This window comes from Saimiri boliviensis, chromosome 2 (genome assembly GCF_048565385.1).
Source record: "Saimiri boliviensis isolate mSaiBol1 chromosome 2, mSaiBol1.pri, whole genome shotgun sequence".
NCBI classification, from domain to species: Eukaryota; Metazoa; Chordata; class Mammalia; order Primates; family Cebidae; genus Saimiri; species Saimiri boliviensis.
In genome coordinates, this window is record NC_133450.1 from 39,473,048 (window position 1) to 39,491,968 (window position 18,921).

Sequence of the window (18,921 nt, forward strand, 5' to 3'; positions counted from 1 at the left end):
ACCAGTTTAACATAAACACAGTATTTGCGAGCCTCATGGTAGCCTCAAATCAAAAAGCATACAATGGATACACAAAAAATTAAAAATTAAAACATCCCACCAGAGGAAATCACTAAAAGGAAGATAGGAAAGAAAAAAGGAAGAGAAGACCATAAAACAATCAGAAAACAAATAACAAAATGGCAGGAGTAAGTCTTTACTAACCATTGATAACATTGAATGTCAATAGACTAAATTCTCCAGTCAAAAGACAGAGTGGCTGAATGGATTTTTTTTTTTTTTTTAATCCAACCACTTGTTGCCTACAAGAAACACGCTTCACCTATAAAGACACATGTAGATTGAAAAGAAAGGAATGGAAAAAAAAATATTTCATACAAATGGAAACCAAAAAAGCAGGAGTAGCTCTAGTTATACCAGACAAAGTAGAGTTCAAGGCAAAAACTATAAAAAGAGACAAAAAGGTCACTATATAATAATAAAGGTGTCAATGCAGCAAGCAAATATAACAATTGTAAATATGTCTGGAGCACCCAGATATATAAAGCAAATATTATTAGGGCTAAAGAGAGAGACAGTTTCGGGCACGGTGGCTCAAGCCTATAATCCCAGCACTTTGGGAGGCCAAGGTGGGTAGATCACAAGGTCAAGAGATCAAGACCATCCTGGTCAACATGGTGAAACCCCGTCTCTACTAAAAATACAAAAAATTAGCTGGGCATGGTGGCACATGCCCGTAATCCCAGCTATTCAGGAGGCTGAGGTAGGAGAATTGCCTGAACCCAGGAGGCGGAGGTTGCGGTAAGCTGAGATCATGCCATTGCACTCCAGCCTGAGTAACAAGAGTGAAACTCCGTCTCAAAAAAAAAAAAAAAAAAAGACAGACTAATATGATAGTAGCTAGACACTTCACCCCATTTTTGGCATTGAACAGATCATCCAGACAGAAAATCGACAAAGAAATTTCAGACAATCTGCACTAAAGACCAAATGGACCTAATAGATATTTACAGAATATTTCATCCAGTGGCTGCAACATACACATTCTTTTTCTCAGCAAATGGATCATTCTGAAGGATATACTATATGTTAGGCCACTAAGCAAGCATGAAAACATTCAGAAAAACTGGAATCAAATCAGGTACCTCCACAGTGGAATAAAACTAGAAATCAATAAAGAATATTGGAAACTATACAAACATGGAAATGAAACCATGTACTCCTGAATGACTAGTGTGTCAATGAAGAAATTAAGAAGGAAATTAAAAATTTGTTGAAACATATGATAATGGAAATACAACATACCAAAACTTACAGGGTACAATGAAAGCAGTACTAAGAGGAAAGTTTATAGCTTAAGTACTTACAGCAAAAAGTAGAAAAACTTGAAGTAAACAACGTAATGATGCATCTTAAAGAACTAGAAAAACAAGAGCAAACCATACCCAAAAGTAACAGACAAAAATAAATATTCATATAAAGATCAAAGCAAAATAAATAAAATTGAAACCAAGAAAACAACACAAAAGATCAACAAAATAGTCTTTTTTTTTTTAAGAAAATAACCTTGACAAACCTTTAGCCAGATTCACTTTTTTTTTTTAAAAAAAAGAGAAGAGCCAAATAAAATCAGATTTTTCATCTCTGATTTTAAAGGAGACATACAACTGATACCACAGAAATCTGAAGGATCATTAGAGGCTATTATAAGCAACTATATGCCAATAAATTGGAAAACCTAGAAGAAATGGCTAAATTCCTAGATGCATACAGCCTTCCAAGACTGAACCATGAAGAAATCCAAAACCTGAACATACCAGTAACAAGACTGAAGCTATTACAGAAAGTCTGTCAACAATCTGGGCACAGTGGCTCATACCTATAATCCCAGCACTTTGGGAGGCCAAGGCAGGAGGATCACCTGGACCCAGAAGTTCAAGACTAGCCTGGGCAACAAGGGAGATCCTTATCTCTACCAAAAAAAAAAAAATTATCTAGGTGTGGTGGTGTGCACCTGTAGTTCTAGCTCCTCAGGAGGCTGAGGTGGGAGGATTGCTTAGGACCAGGAAGTCAAGGCTGTGGTGAGCCAAGATTGTACCACTGCATTCTAGCCTGGCTGATGGAGTCTGATCAGGTCTCAAAAAAAAAAAAAAAAAAAAAAAAAAAAATCTCTCAGCAAAGAAAAGCCCAGGACTGATGACTTTGTTGCTGAATTTTACCAAACATTTAAAGAAGAACTAATGGCAGTCCTATTCAAACAATTCTGAAAAATAGAGGAGGAAGGAATAGTTTCAGAATCATTCTGTGAGACCAGTATTACCCTAATACAAAAATCAGACAAAGAAACATCAAAAGAATATCACAGATCAATATCCCTAATGAATATTGATGCAGAAATCCTCAATAAAATACAAGCAAACCAAATTCAACAACACATTAAAAAGATTATTCATCATAACCAGGTGGAATTTATCCCAGGGATGCAAGGATGGTTCAACATATGCAAATTAATGGTACATCATATCAATAGAATGAGGGTTGAAAACCATATGATAATTTCAATTGATGCTAAAAAAGCATTTGATAAAATTCAACATCCCTTCATGATATAAATTCTGAAAAAACCTGTGTATAGATGGAATATACCTCAACACAATAACAGACATATGTGACAGACCCATGACCAGTATCATACTTTATGGGGAAAAACTAAAGCCTTTCCTCTATATGGAACCTGACAAGGATGCCCACTTTTACCACTGTTATTCAACATAGTACTGGAAGTCCTACCGAGAGCAATCAGAAAAGAGAAAGGGCATCTAACTTGGAAAGCAACAAGTCAAATTATCCTAGTTTGTAGATGATATGATCTAATACTTGGAAAAATTAAGATTCCACCAAAAAAACTATTAGATCTAATAAATTCAGGAAAGTTGCAGGATACAAAATCAACATAAAAAATCAGTAGCAGGCCGGGTGCGGTGGCTCAAGCCTGTAATCCTAGCACTTTGGGAGGCGGAGGCGGGCGGATCACAAGGTCAAGAGATTGAGACCATCCTGGCCAAAATGGTGAAACCCCGTCTCTACTAAAAAAAAAGAAAAATACAAAAATTAGCTGGGCGTGGTGGCGTGCACCTGTAGTCCCAGCTACTCGGGAGGCTGAGGCATGAGAATTGCTTGAACCCGGGAGGCAGAGGTTGCAGTGAGCTGAGATTGTGCCACTGCACTCCAGCCTGGTGCCTGGAGACAAAGTGAGACTGTCTCAAAAAAAAAAAAAAAAAAAAATCAGTAGCATTTCTATATGCCAACAGCAGTCTGAAAAAAAAATCTAAAGAGATCTCATTTACAGAGCTACAAATAAAATAAAATACCTGGGAATTAACCAAAGAAGTGAAAGGCTGGGTGCCGTGGCTCATGCCTGTAATCCCAGCACTTTGGGAGGCCGAGGTGGGTGGATCACGAGGTCAAGAGATCGAGACCATCCTGGTCAACATGGTGAAACCTCATCTCTACTAAAAATACAAAAAATTAGCTACGCATGGTGGCACGTGCCTGTAATCCCAGCTACTCAGGAGGCTGAGGCAGGAGAATTGCCTGAGCCCAGGAGGCGGAAGTTGCGGTGAGCCAAGACCGCGCCATTGTACTCCAGCCTGGGTAACAAGAGTGAAACTCCGTCTCGAGGAAAAAAAAAAAATGAAAGATCTCTACAATGAAAACTATAAAACACTGGTGAAAGAAATTGAAGAGTACACACAAAAAAGGAAAGATATTCCATGTACATGGATTGGAAAAATTAATATTGTTATGTTCATACTTCCCAAAGCAATCTACAAAGTTAATGCAATCTCTATCAAAATACCAATGACATTTTCACAGAAACAGAAAAAAAAAAAACCTAAAATTTGTATGGAACCACAAAAGATCTAGAATAACTAAAGCCATTCTGAGTAAAAATATCAAAACTGGACAAATCACATTACCTGGCTATAAATTATACCATAGAGCTATAGCAGCTAAAACAGCATAAAACAGACATAGTGATCAATGGAACAGAATAGAGAACGCAGAAACAAATCCATACATCTACAGTTAACTGATTTTTTTACAAAGGCACAAGAACATACCTTGGGGAAAAATAGTCTCTTCAATAAATGGTACTGGGAGAACTGGATATCTATGTACAGAAGAATAAGACTAGACCCCCATCTCTCACCATATACAAAAATCAAATCCAAATGGATCAGTGACTTAAATCTGAGATCTCCAACTCTGAAACTAAAAGAAAACACAGGGAAACTCTCCAGGACATTGGCTGGGGCAAGATTTCTTGAGTACTACCCCACAGGCACAGGCAACCAAAGCAAAAATGGACAAATGGGATCACATCAAGTTAACAAGCTCCTTGCATGGCAAAGGAAACAAGGGAAGAGAGAACCTACAGAATGGGAGAAAATATCTACAAACTACCCATCTGACAAGGGATTAACAAGCAGAATATGGAAGGAGCTCAAACAACTCTATAGGAAACAATCTAATCCAGTTAAAAAATGGGCAGAAGATCTGAGTGAACATTTCTCAAAAGAAGACATACAAATGGCAAACGGGTATATGAAAGATATTCAACATCATTAATCATCAGAGAAGGGCAAGTCAGAACTACAGTGAGATTTCACCCCAGTCAAAATATCCAAAAGATGGGAAATACCAAATGCTAGTGAGGATGTGGAAAAAAAAGGAACCCTTGTATACTGTTGGTTGGAATGTAAATGAGTACAACTACAACTACCGTAGTACTAATTTACAACTACTAGAATCATTGTACTGTTCATATAGTAGTTATACTGTATGAACAATTTGAAGTTTCCTCAAAACACTAAAAATAGAGCTACCATATGATCCAGCAATCCCACTGCTGGGTATATACCCAAAAGAAAGGAAATCAGTAGATCAAAGATATCTGCACTGGCATGTTTGTTGCAGCACTGTTCACAATAGTCAAGATTTGGAAGCACCCTAAGTGTCCATCCACAGATGAATGGATACAGAAAATGTGGAACATATACATCACTATCCAGCTAAAAAATAATGAGATCCTGTTACTTCGAATGACGTGGATGCAACTGGAGGTCATTATGTTAAGTGAAATAAGCCAGGTACACGAAGACAAACCTCCCATGTTTTGGCTTGTTTGTGGGAGCTAAAAATGAAAAAATTGAACTCATGAAGATAGAGTAGAAGGATGGTTTCCAGAGGCTAGGAAGGGTGGTGGGAGTGGAGGAGCTGGGAGTCCCAGCTACATGGGAGGCTGAGATCAGAGAACTGCTTGACTTGAGGAGGTGGAGGTTGCAATGAGTTGAGATCATACCCCTATAACTCCAGCCTGGGCAACAGAGGGAGACCCTGTCTTGGAAAAAAACAAAACAAAAAAATGATAGATCAAAGTACTTGAATAAAATTCGGCCATACATGTTATTTCAAACATGCTATTGTTTGAAATAATAGATAACAAGTGTAGTTAATAATTTAAGTGTAATAGAAAAGGAGCCTAAGAAATCTTGAAAAACATATACATCTTTGCAACATGAGAGACTCATGTAGATCTAAGATTGTGAAGACTGTTTCAAGATTGCAGTTACAATTAGTTTTTAAATTTAGGTTTTCTGGCCAGCTGTAGTGACTCACGCCTGTAATCCCAGCACTTTAGGAGGCCAAGGCAAGTGGGTCACCTGAGGTCAGAAGTTTGAGACCAGTCTGGCCAACATGGCGAAGCCCTGTCTCTACTAAAAATACAAAAATTAGCTAGGCATGGTGGTGGGTGCCTGTATGAGGCAGGAGTATTGCTTGAATCCAGGAGGCAGAGGTTGCAGTGAGCTGAGATTGTGCCACTGTACTCTAGCCTAGGCAACAGAGGAAGATTTTGTCTCCAAAAAAAAAAAAAAAATACCTTTTCATTGTATGCTAATGTGTAGAATTCTGCATGTAATATGTCCAGTTTAAAGAATAATTATAAAGCAAATCCCCGTGTAACCAGTGCCCAAACAATGAAATACAATATAATGGCACCTTGGAATCCCTCTGAGTGGTTTCTCCTGCCACACCTGCCTCCCTGTCTGCAGAGGTGGGACAGTCCTACTTTCTGCCTTCCTTGGTGTGTGTGGTTTAACCACGTACACATGCATCGCTAAACACTGCAGGTTCATTTTCTCTGTTTTAGAACTTTATGTGTTCATGTCTTCATATTATTTGGTGACTATTTTCTTTTATGACTTGCTCATTTCGTTTATCATTGAGATTCATTCATTCTCCACACTGAAATTCTGGTTCGTTATAGGCTTAATATAAGATATTCAGGCCAGGCCGGGCGCGGTGGCTCAAGCCTGTAATCCCAGCACTTTGGGAGGCCGAGGCGGGTGGATCACGAGGTCAAGAGATCGAGACCATCCTGGTCAACATGGTGAAACCCCGTCTCTACTAAAAATACTAAAAATTAGCTGGGCATGGTGGCGTGTGCCTGTAATCCCAGCTACTCAGGAGGCTGAGGCAGGAGAATTGCCTGAACCCAGGAGGCGGAGGTTGCGGTGAGCCGAGATCGCGCCATTGCACTCCAGCCTGGGCAACAAGAGCGAAACTCCGTCTCAAAAAAAAAAAAGATATTCAGGCCATATTGTGTATTAGAAACAAAGACACCAAAATGCCCTATTCACTTTCACCTTCACTTTCCATCTATTTTATTTTAAATTCTATTTCTTAATCCTTTCTGAGACCCATGTAGCTGTCTTCATCTTCCCTACCAACACCCTATCCAGATATCTTCTCTCATTTGCACAGCTACAGCAGGCTTTCATCTGGTCTCCTGGCCTCTATCAGTTTTGCTGCCTCTCATTGGTTCTTCTGAAATTATTTTTGAAATGTAAATATTCATAGCTCTTCCTTACATAAATGAATTAAAAGCACCATTGTCTTAGAGATTGCTATATAAGGAACAAGTTCAAACTCTTAGGATCTTAGTACATTGACCCTTATTTTTTGTACTTCTATGTCTTTGAGTTGTTTAGGGTAACTCTACTTCATAAACTCGGTGCTGGGCTTTTCGGGGAGGTCAGATCTGTTCCATATGTCACTATGTTTTCCTTGGACCAGGGGCTGCCTCACAGGAGCTCAAGAGGCCAAGCTAAACTGTTGGAGCAGCACATCTATTGATATATCATTGACTACAGAAAGTCCTGTGTTCAAGCCCAGCATCAGTGGGTAGGAAGTGTTTATTCACTGCCCACTCTAGTACACTTCAGGGTCGCAAGGCTGAGAGAGAGAATGAAGAATCGAGTAACAGTAATCTAATACACTACAACTCCTGTCCAGAGCAGTACATTTTGTCCTTATTTAGATTGCTAATTTCTTTATTTGTTCCTTTTGTTATTTTGTTTGACTATGAATTTCCATTAAAATATCTTAATAAACCTGAAAGAGGGAAATATGTAAAAGAATATAAGCAGTTGAATTTGATGTGTTGATATACAACTCTTGAGGGGTTCTATAACTTGGAGCAAATCAATTAAATGTCACTGTCTCATTTTCCATATCCAAAGGATATATTTTACATCTCTCTCTCTTGAGAATTCTCAGAATATGCAGAGAATAACATATTAGTCAAAAACCAGGATATTGAAATATTCCTAGGTCTCTTTTGCTTATTAACAAGGTGACAATGAAGCTTGACTTTGGCTTTGTACCTATACTGGTCCTTAAGAAGATGTCCCCTGTCTCTCAGCTGGGAAGTGTTATCAGTGTTGTTAACCAGGAAGAGATTTAACCAAGAGATCGTAGCAATAACCTTTTCTTCCCCCTACTCTGCTATAGGACATAATGATTATATTTGTCCAGCGACAAATCAGTGTACAATTGATAAAAACCGGCGCAAGAGCTGCCAGGCCTGCCGACTTCGGAAGTGCTACGAAGTGGGAATGGTGAAGTGCGGTGAGTGCTTGCTTCCCTTCTGATTGCATGTGGGCCTTGCTAAAAGCTCTGTCCTCTGAGGAACTGGGGACATGTAGCTGGGAAGAGAAGAAGATTTAGGGCCTAGTAATTAAGTATGTGCATGTAGTTACGTTGGAGGGGGCATTGACTTATCCACAGTAGCTGCAAAGGACAGAGCTGGGGTGAATGGGAACAGATCATGGGAGGCAGATTTTGGCCCCAGGTAGAGAAAAACTTTATATAGTTCCAGTGGTCTGACCACAGAATAGGCCACCACATGGGTTAGGGGACTTCTAGCCACTGGAGTCCTCAAACAGGGCTGCATGGCCATCTGCCTGTGACCTTAAAAAATGCAGTTCTACGGATGAAATCTTGGTAAATGTCCACAGTTAAAGCTTGTGACAAAAAAAGTAGATCTTGTGGATTACTGGAGTAGCCAGGGGGAAGCTCATACCTATCCCCCGACTAGCTTTCTAGAAGTAGAGAAATATGGAGGAGTCAGAAACATAATGGAACTATGAAAAGTACATACAGCTGGCTGGGCGTGGTGGCTCACGCCTGTAATCCTAGCACTTTGGGAGGCTGAGGTGGCTGGATCACCTGAGGTCAGGAGTTCAATACCAGCCTGGCCATCACGGTGAAACCCTATCTTTAAAAAAAAAAAAAAAAGTACATGCAGCACAGATTTTGTCCTATGACAGTAATAGGTGTATACATATGTGTATATAACATATTTATGTATATTCACATTTTATACACACACAAAGATAAGTGAGCAGTTTTAGTATGTAACTGACAAAGATGCTGACACCCAGCTCCGTCCACCTGGCGAGCTTTGGTTCATTTGTCTGTACTCGCTTGTTTACACGCACTCACAGCAGCTTGCCTGCACTTACTCTTCTGCTAGCCAGTATTCTCCCTGTGATTAGTTGTGATTTCTCTCTTTGTAATTATTTGAAAATTTAAAACAAAAATCTCTTTAGTCCCTGACAGTTTCTTAGCAGTGCTGCCTTGTGAGCATTCTCTGCCTTTTTCTTTTTCTCTGTGTAGATAACAGATCAGAACCCTCAGCTATTATAGTTCAGAGTTACAGCAGAAGTCCTCTTAATTTGATCATACTTCTCTGGCTTCCTAGAGTCACTGATGTTCTTCAAAGCCTCACCTTTGGGCACTAGTACGATGTTTTACAGAGGAAATGAAGAACATCAGTGTGTGTATTCGTTACTTTCTCAAACACTTAAACATTTCTGTTCCCATTGCTTCAGATTATCCTTATCAGAAACCAATGGGCTTCTCAAACCTGTTTCTACTCAATGTAATTGTTGCATTATAAAATTTAATTAAAATTTATGCAAACATATTATGAATAGGAAAAGACAGGTTTGTTTTTTCTATGGAAGTTTAGTTGAAAGTTTTGAATAAAATCTTTTATGACTACTTGAATAAAATCTTAAAGGGCTAATAGCTATTGAGATAGGTATGGGTGCGATTGGGGGGGGCGAAACATAAACGTAGGAAGATCCTGAATTCAGAATTCCTTCGAAGTGTCTACGTTCTTGCTCTTTCTAAAAAAGCTGAAACTAAAAATCCAGAGATATCTCATGGGTAGGTTTAGGCAAAAAAGTGACTTTGTCTAATTGGCCCAGATAATTAAAGAGAAAGCCTTGGCTCCCTGACAAAAGATTGCAAATAAATGTTTTAAGTTTTAAGTTAAACAATATTTTAAGGTGAGTGTGTGTGTGTGTGTGTGTGTGTGTGTGTTTAAAAAATGATTTCCAGCTTAGTCTTAAGAATGCTTTTGTTGTACTAGTGTCTGTTGCACAGTGATAGCCCTCATGGCTCAAAGCAGTGTATGCTGGGAAAGGCATGGAGGTTGGCCACATAGAGTTTGTTTCATCACTTCTTGCTGACTGTGACTGGGCTCAAACTACTGAACCTCTTTGGCCATCGGTTTTCTTATCTCTGAACAGAGATATCTGCTTCATTGGATTTTGTGAAGAATAAGTATGAAAACATGTATAAAGACTTAGCTCAGTACCTGACACTCAGTTTTTCTCCTCCTTTCTCCTTCCCTGGAAAGCTCATATGAATTTTGATACAATACTGTTTCATGAGATAGAGTACAGAGGGATAGTTAAAGAAGCTTTCATAGAAAAGGGAATGAGAGAAATTTCTGAATTTAGCCAGAAAGTTTAAGAAAAGACTCTCTTCTCTGTGGAGATTACAGAAGAAATGAGATGGGTTGTTGCACATATGCAATGGGATATTTCACCCTTCACTGACCATAGAGAAAGACCATTAGAGATGAACTTTCTTAATTCTGTCTCTCTCCTTTCCCATCACTCTTCCTATCTGCCCTCCTCAAAACCTTCTATGCATGCTTTTTCTTTTTTAAGATGGGATTTCACCATGTTGGTCAGGTTGGTCTTGAACTCCCAACCTCAGGTGATCCACCTGCCTTGGCCTCCAAAGTGCTGCTCTTGTCTTTTCTACTAAAGTTTTGATGTGGTCATATAATGGTAGGACAACACTCACTTAGACTAACTTTATGGATGAAACTTCATTATAAGGATACCCTGAAATGTAAGGAGCCAGGAAATCCATCTGAACAGCCATGTATTTGGCCTATATCCCCATATTGTTAGGATAGCTCAGAATCTTTTGGATGCCATGTCTTTCTATACCTGCTGTATATTCTTCCATGAAAGGGATTTGATAGGTAGGTAGTATAAAACAGTGGTTAAAAGCATCAGCTCTGGATCCAGGCTACTACTTGGGTTTAGATCCTGCTTCTACTATTTTCTACCTATACCATCTTAGACAAGTTATTTGAGCTTATGTTTGGTTCCTCCTCTGTACATTGGAGGCAGTAATCGCTCCTATACTGTAGGGTAGCTGTCAGAATAATCCGGGCGTCCCCAGACTTTTTACACAGGGGGCCAGCTCACTGTCCCTCAGACCGTTGGAGGGCCGCCACATACTGTGCTCCTCTCACTGACCACCAATGAAAGAGGTGCCCCTTCCTGAAGTGCGGAGGAGGGGCCAGATAAATGGCCTCAGGGGGCCGCAGTTTGGGGACGCCTGGAATAATCTATGTGCAATATGCAATGACTGGTGCATAGAAGCTTCCAGTAGATGTTAGCTGCCATTAGTATCATTTATCACTATTATCATCATCATCTTTGGCTGGGGCTATTTGCCACTCTAATATGGAGCACTCCTATTTGGTAGAGCTGCTCATTAAGCTCACTGAGAGGCAGCTGCCTAGGATACAGTATAAAAGCATAACACTAGAAACATCCTCGATAGAAAAATGAGTTCCTTGTCAAGGGCTTTATTTATTGAGTCTAGAATTCTCAGAACTCATTATGGGGCCTAGAACATTAGACTTTGTCAGTGAAAACTTGTCAAGTAAATTTGAATGTATGAGTTCAAAATCTCTCACTTTGGGTGTGTAAAGGGCATGTAAATCTGTTTTGTAAATTGCTTTTTCTTATCTACTCTACAAAAGAGAAATGCATGATCATAAAGGTGCTTTATTTTTTTTTCTTTTTTCTTTTTTCCCATGAGAGAGTATCACTGCTGCCCAGGCTGGAGTGCAGTGGCACAATCTTGGCTTACTGCAGACTTGACCTTCTTGGGCTCAACTACTCCTTCCACCTCAGCCTCCTGAGTAGCTAGGACTACAGGTGTGTGTGCAACCATGCCTGGCTAATTTCTGTATTTTTTGTAGAGACCTAGTTTCACCATGTTGCCCAGACTAGTTGAACTCCTGGGCTCAAGTGATCCTCTTGCCTCAGCCTCCCAAAGTGCTGGGGGATTACAGGCATGAGCCACTGTGCCTGGCATATAGGTGCTTTTTAAAACTGTACATTTTGCAGCAAACAACCATGGCACGTGTATATCTATGTAACAGACCTGCATGTTCTGCACTTGTATCCCAGAACTTAAAATATAATAAAAATAAAAATAAACATACATTGTGTTCCATTTTACCCTAGGTGTATAATTGACCTTAAATATCCATATCATTCTTCTTGATTACAAATAAAATGAATTATATTTTAGGCCTTTAATTCTTTCAGCAGTAAATTTGGTTCAAATGTTCTGAATAAATAGAGCCCTTTCTTCTACTATAACTAGTCAAGGTTAAGAGGAAATTTTGATAAATTTTCCTGGGAGCCAATAATTTAAATTTGCTCATATTTTCTAACTAATATTTATTTTTTAAAATGTAGACAATTGAATTTAGTGAAAAAAACCAGAATCAAATGGGGTTTAAAAACTAAGCATTTTGCAGAGTTTAGCTTTTAGGGTTTTTTTTTAAAGAGGAAATCCATATAAAAGTTGTAACCATGCTAATGACATCCTGACTTACAACATGTTTTTCTTAATTTCCATTTCACATTTTTGTCTTTAACCAATGAAAACTTATAAAGATTTTGGTGCTCAAATGTATAGAGATTTAGAAGTTATATTTTTTGTTGTTGATTTCTATTTTTCTTATGGTCAGAGAATATGGTCTGAATGATACCTATTTTACTTAAGATTTTCTTCATTGCCTAGTATGTGATAAGTTTTGCAAAATTTCTATGGTCTTTCTAGATCAAGCCTGTTAATTATGTGGTTCAAATATTCTGCATTCTGACTTTTTGCTCTTTCAGCTGTTGAGAGGTTTAAATATCCCATTATAATAGTGCATCTGTCAGTTTCTCTTTTTCTTGCAATCACTTTTTTGTGTTGTATTTGGAGGCTGTGTTTTGTTGCTTATGATTTTTCTTCCTGCAGAGTCTTGCTCTATCACCCAGGCTGGAGTGCAGTGGCGTGATCTCGGCTCACTGCAACCTCTGCCTCCCAGGTTTGTGCGATTCTCCTGCCTCCGGAGGCCTCCTGAGTAGTTGGGATTACAGGAATGTGCCACCATGCCTGGGTAATTTTTGTATTTGTAGTAGAGATGGGATTTCACCATGTTGGCCGGGCTGGTCTTGAACTCCTGACCTCAAGTGATCCACCAGCCTCAGCCTCCCAAATTGCTGGGATTACAGGTGTGAGCCAACTGCCCCTGGCCTATGTTGTTTTGAAGTATATGAGTTTAGAATTATTTATCTTTTATTAATATTCCAGAAATGAGTCTCCTTATCTATAATAATAAGTTTTGCCTTAAAGTTTATTTGTCTGATATCAATAGAGTGACATCAGTTTATTTGGTTAATTTTTACCTGTTATATATTTTTCTGTCTACTTTGTTTTTCTGTATGTGAGGTATATCTCTTACGACTAATCTATGTCTGGATTTAAAAATATATGATTTCAGAGTCACTCTTAAATGGTCAATTTAGTATTTTTTCTTTATTGTGATAACTAATATTTGGGTTCATTTCTATCTTATTTTGTGATTTTAAAATTTTTATTATGTATTTTCTACTTCCTTCCTTTTAGGAGTTAAGCACATTTTTATGTTTTCTTTTTCTTCTTTTACTAGTTTGAAAGTCATACATTCTGTTTCATTTCCCTTTTTTCTTTTGAGACAGAATCTCGCTATGTCACCTAGGCTGGAGTCCAGTGGCATGATCTCGGCGCACTGCAGCCTATGGCTTTCAGGTTCAAGTGATTCTCCTGCCTCAGCCTCCTAAATAGCTGGGATTACAGGGGTGTGCCACCACGCCCAGCTAATTTTTGTATTATTAGTAGAGATGGGGTTTCACCATGTTGCCCAGGCTGGTCTTGAACTTCTGGCCTCAAGTGATCCATCCCCGCTTGGCCTCCTAAAGTGCTGGGATTACAAGTGTGAGCCACCATGCTTGGCCACGTTTAAATTCCTTTAATGACATTTCCATTTTTTAACATGTGTTCTTTTTTTTTTTTTTTTTTTTTTTGAGACGGAGTTTCGCCCTTGTTACCCAGGCTGGAGTGCAATGGCGCGATCTCGGCTCACCGCAACCTCCACCTCCTGGGTTCAGGCAATTCTCCTGCCTCAGCCTCCTGAGTAGCTGGGATTACAGGCACGTGCCACCATGCCCAGCTAATTTTTCGTATTTTTAGTAGAGACGGGGTTTCGCCATGTTGACCAGGATGGTCTCGACCTCTTAACCTCGTGATCCACCCGCCTCGGCCTCCCAAAGTGCTGGGATTACAGGCTTGAGCCACTGCGCCCAGCCAACATGTGTTCTTGATTAATTTGAGAATTTAAGCTTTTATCTTCCCAAAAAAAGAATCTTAGAAATTCTAACCAAAATCATTCATCTCTCATCTTACATGTTATTGTTTGGTATTTTGATTCCACCTTGTTTCTGTATCAGCAAAACTTAATTTTCGGATTGGGTGTGGTGGCTTCTACCTGTAATCCCAGCACTTTGGGAGACCAAGGTAAGAGGATCATTTGAGCCTAGGAGTTCAAGACCAGTGTGGGCAACATAGCAAGACCCTGTCTCTACAAAAAATACAAAATTAATCAGGTGTGGTGGTGCACACTGTAGTCCCAGCTACCCAGGAGGCTGAGGTGGGAGGATCACTTGAGGCTGGTAGGTTGAGGCTGCAGCGGGCTGTGATCATGACCATTCCACAATACTCCAGCCTGGGTGACAGAGAGAGACCCTGTCTCTTAAAAAAAAAAAAATTAAATACATACAAAGAATAAGCATATAAATCAAATTTGCCAGTAATTAAAACGTACGAAGTAAAGCAAGATGGTTTAGTCATTTGTTAGATTAGCAAACATTAAAAATGATTTTTAATGCCCAATGGGTTCTGAGAAAATAGTCAAACTATTGAGCACTGGGCAACATAGACCCTATCTCTACAAAAATATTTTAAAATTAGCTGGGCATGGTGGCACGTTCCTGGAGTGCCAGCTACTCAGGAGGCTGAGGCAGGGTTGCTCGAGCCCAGGAGATGGTGGCTGCAGTGAGCTATGATTGCACCACTATACTCCAGCTTGGGCAACAGAGTGAGACTCTTTCTCAAAAATACAATTAAAATAAAATAGTGTATATAGTACAATCTAATTTTGTGTATATTTGCCAGGCACAGTGACTCATGCCTGTAATCCCAGCACTTTGGGAGACCGAGATGGCCAGATCACCTGAGGTCAGGCATTTGAGACCAGCCTGGCCAACATGGTGAAACCTCATCTCTATTAAATACAAGAATTAGCTGGGCGTGGTGGAGTGTGCCTGTAGTCCTAGCTACTTGGGAGGCTGAGGCTGGAGAATTGCTTGAACCTGGAGACTGAGGTTGCAGTAAGCCAAGATCGCAGCACTGAACTGCAGGCTGGGTGACACAGCGAGACTCCGGCTCATAAATAAATAAATAAATAAATAAATAAATAAATAAATAATTTTGTGTATAAAACATGGAAAAACATAAAAGTATTTAAAAGACTGAAAGAATTTATGCCAAAATTTATTCTCTTCTATATTCTCCATATTTTTTTCACTTAGTTATTTGAAATATACTTGTTTTGTGTAAGTATGAAAAAGAAATATAAACATATGCACACATGCATATAAACATTTTAAGAATGTGTTATAATAAAAGTATATTCTTTGATACCTTTGGAAATATCCCCATTTTCCTACCTGAAGAGAATTCCTAATTTCATGGTTTGGAAACAGGTATATGACCGCTCTTTATAGAGAAATGGAGTTAGCATCTGTAGATGACCTGGAAATGGAGACCTAAAAAGTTGCTGAAAAGTTATGTTGTTGGTTTTGCTAGTACAGTCAAGACCATAGTAATCTTTGATATGTGCCCCACGGGCTGAAGAGTCGGGCTTCTTTTACTTGTCTGTGGTTTTACCCTGGCAATTCGAATGACTCTGCTTTCCTCTTCAGGCTCCCGGAGAGAGAGATGTGGGTACCGCCTTGTGCGGAGACAGGGAAATGCCGACGAGCAGCTGCGTTGCGCCGGCAAGGCCAAGAGAAGTGGCGGTCACGTGCCCCGAGTGCGGGAGCTGCTGCTGAGCACCCTGAGCCCCGAGCAGCTGGTGCTCACCCTCCTGGAGGCCGAGCCGCCCCATGTGCTGATCAGTCGCCCCAGTGTGCCCTTCACCGAGGCCTCCATGATGATGTCCCTGACCAAGCTGGCCGACGAGGAGCTGGTACACATGATCAGCTGGGCCAAGAAGATTCCTGGTAGGGCTTTCTGGCTACTAGTTTTCGGTGTACTTGTAGAAAGGCCTGCTTGTAATATTTAAGGGCAAGAGTACAAAGTAGAGGTCCACGAGCTATGCCTAGATATTTACCAGTTCCACAGCTGGATTTGTAACTTTCAAGTGCAATATGTTCTTTCCTCCCATCTTGGCGTACCTACCTTCTACAAGGCCATGTTCCGATTTAGAATTCTGACATTCCTCTGAGTTCTGTACCAGACATAGTCGTGCAGAAAGAACTATACGTCACCCAGCCATTTCTATTCTTGACTCCCTTCTTTTCCCATGGACAGATGCATCCCATACTACCTTGCACAAACCCCATCCTATGTGTCCACATCGGTAACAGACACCTGTTGGCCACCTTTCATGCCTAGAGGTGGTCTGGGAGGATGGACCCAGGGAACCCACCCAGGCTCTGGAATTGGGCTTGGGGTCATTTGGGCAAGAAATCCTAGGGTCCTGGAACCTGGAACAGGGTTAAAATGATGGGCTCAGCTAGGCATGGTGGCTCACGCCTGTAATCCCAGCACTTTGAGAGGCCGAGGAGGATGGAATACAGGGTCAGCTGTTCAAGACCAGTCTGACCAACATGGCAAAACCCTGTCTCTACTAAAAATACAAAAATTAGCCAGGCATGGTGGCAGGTGCCTGTAATCCCAGCTACTTGGGATGCTGAAGTAGGAGAGTCGATTGAACCCAAGAGGCGGAGGTGGTAGTGAGCTGAGATCACAACAGAGCAAGACTCTGTCTAAAAAAAATAATAATAAATAAACAAATAAATAAAGCTGGGCTCCACATTGACCCATCCTTTGGGTGTGGACTCCTCAGCTTGAAAGGAGGGGCATGTTTGGGTAGGATGGGGTAGGGTGCAGTATGACTGGTTTGGAAGTGAAAGGTTTGTCAGATGTTAAATACAATTGTATAAATTATTTCAATAGAGAATCAATATTATGTACATAAATAAGTATGTATGGACAAATAGAGTAAATCAATGGTTGAAGTTACATGAATCCTCAATGGGCCCATAAACTTGGAATGCCATTGAGTTAAAAATGAGCTTAGTGACTCATGAGTTATCATTTGGAACCTGCATTTTCCATCCTCTAAAATGATCACTTCTCCCAAGCCCATTTGTAATATATACCTGAAGGGCTGTATGACGCTAAAATTACCAGCTAATTATCATTTGACTTGGTGTTTCTGTGGAGGAGTGAATCTAGGATTCTAACCTAGAATGGTAACACCCCACAATCCCCCTGTGAAAGCTTCCCTCTGCCCTTCTTTACAGTCCTTGAAGAAATGAAGTCTCTTACAAGTTCTGAGCCACTGGGGGCATTCCCATGGCCTGGAGAGCAGCAAGTGTACTTGGCAAATGTAAAGATGAGGAGGGGTGAGAAGCTGGGGGAAGAGCAGTTCCCGGTAAAGAGCCCAGGGAACTGAGGCCTACAGTGACAGTATCATTTGGGGATTTTTGTTGGCCTGGGCCCATTTCTCCTGAGCTTCATGAGGATTTTTTGGTTTCTAGTTGTATTTTGTTTTGTCTAGCATCTTCACCTTTGCCAGAATTACTTTATTTTCTCTGCTTTTTCCCAGAGGAAACAGTACTGATGCACTTTCCTCTAGTTTTTGCTTTAAATGTATTCCAAACACGGTTTTGCAGGACCACACATGGAGAGCAGTGGTGAAATTAGTTATTGCTGAAAGCTGTGCCTCTTCTTTGTGCCATAAGAAATCCTAACTTTTCAGCTGCATTATTCCTTATTAAACCTGGTGTTTTGAAAAAATTTCAGGAAACATAGGCATAGTCTGAAGGCATGATTTTCCCCCCGTCTCCTAGCTGGCATAGCCATTGGCCAAACAAACAAAAAAATTATCATCTAGCCTTAATCTTGTTGAATATATACAAGATTAAGAACCGTGATCTCTCTTGGGTAGGCTTATTGTCTATCACTGTGGGTGATACTGGGGAGGCGTATACACATTAGGAAACTAAGTGGAGCATAGCATGTGGATTTAGAAAGTATTTATCCATCTTTACATTCATAACACCATGAAATTCTCCTTTATGCAAATTGGCATTATAATTGTTCCAAGACTTGAACCACATGTGTTCTCTCTGCCATACATCCTCATCTGTAAGATAAGGATGATGAGAGATCCTGCCTATAGGACATTCTCAGAGATAGGCATTACCCCCATTTTCCTATAAGAAAAACAAAGACTTGGCCGGGCACGGTGGCTCACGCCTGTAATCCCAGCACTTTGGGAGGCTGAGGCGGGTGGATCACGAGGTCAAAAGATCGAGACCATCCTGGTCAACATGGTGAAACCCCGCCTCTACTAAAAATACAAAAAATTAGCTGGGCATGGTGGCGCGTGCCTGTAGTCCCAGCTACTCAGGAGGCTGAGGCAGGAGAATTGCCTGAACCCGGGAGGCAAAGGTTGCAGTGAGCCGAGATCGCGCCACTGCACTCCAGCCTGGGTAACAAGAGTGAAACTCCATCTCAAAAAAAAAAAAAAAAAAAAAGAAAAGAAAAACAAAGACTTAATGGGAGATTAAGTGACCAGCTAGGAAGAGGCTGAGCTGGGGTTCAAACCAGAGACCACTTCATGCCAATGCTCTGTCTTTTGTTACCATATTTATATTACATGGCCCTCTCCTTTTATCGTGGCTTGTGGAGGAAGCCCCGGTGTTCTCTGCTTTTTTTTTTAAAGTGCTCCCCTCCCCAGAGGTTACCTGTTTTCAATCAGTATTGTGACCAACATGTGTTTTTAGGTTGTCAAGACCTGCTTCG

The 18,921-nt window shown here is 40.3% G+C and overlaps 1 protein-coding gene across 6 annotated transcripts in view; it reads left to right on the forward strand.

Annotated features, from left to right (window-relative positions):
• The window catches only part of ESR2 (estrogen receptor 2), a 101,392-nt gene that overhangs the window by 46,466 nt on the left and 36,005 nt on the right, over positions 1 to 18,921 (forward strand). For all 6 annotated transcript variants that reach the window (XM_074393143.1, XM_074393144.1, XM_074393145.1 and 3 more), the window contains 2 exons: positions 7,858 to 7,974; positions 15,807 to 16,106. In XM_074393143.1, coding sequence (XP_074249244.1) covers positions 7,858 to 7,974; positions 15,807 to 16,106 — 417 coding nt within the window. The remainder of the gene's footprint in view (positions 1 to 7,857; positions 7,975 to 15,806; positions 16,107 to 18,921) is intronic.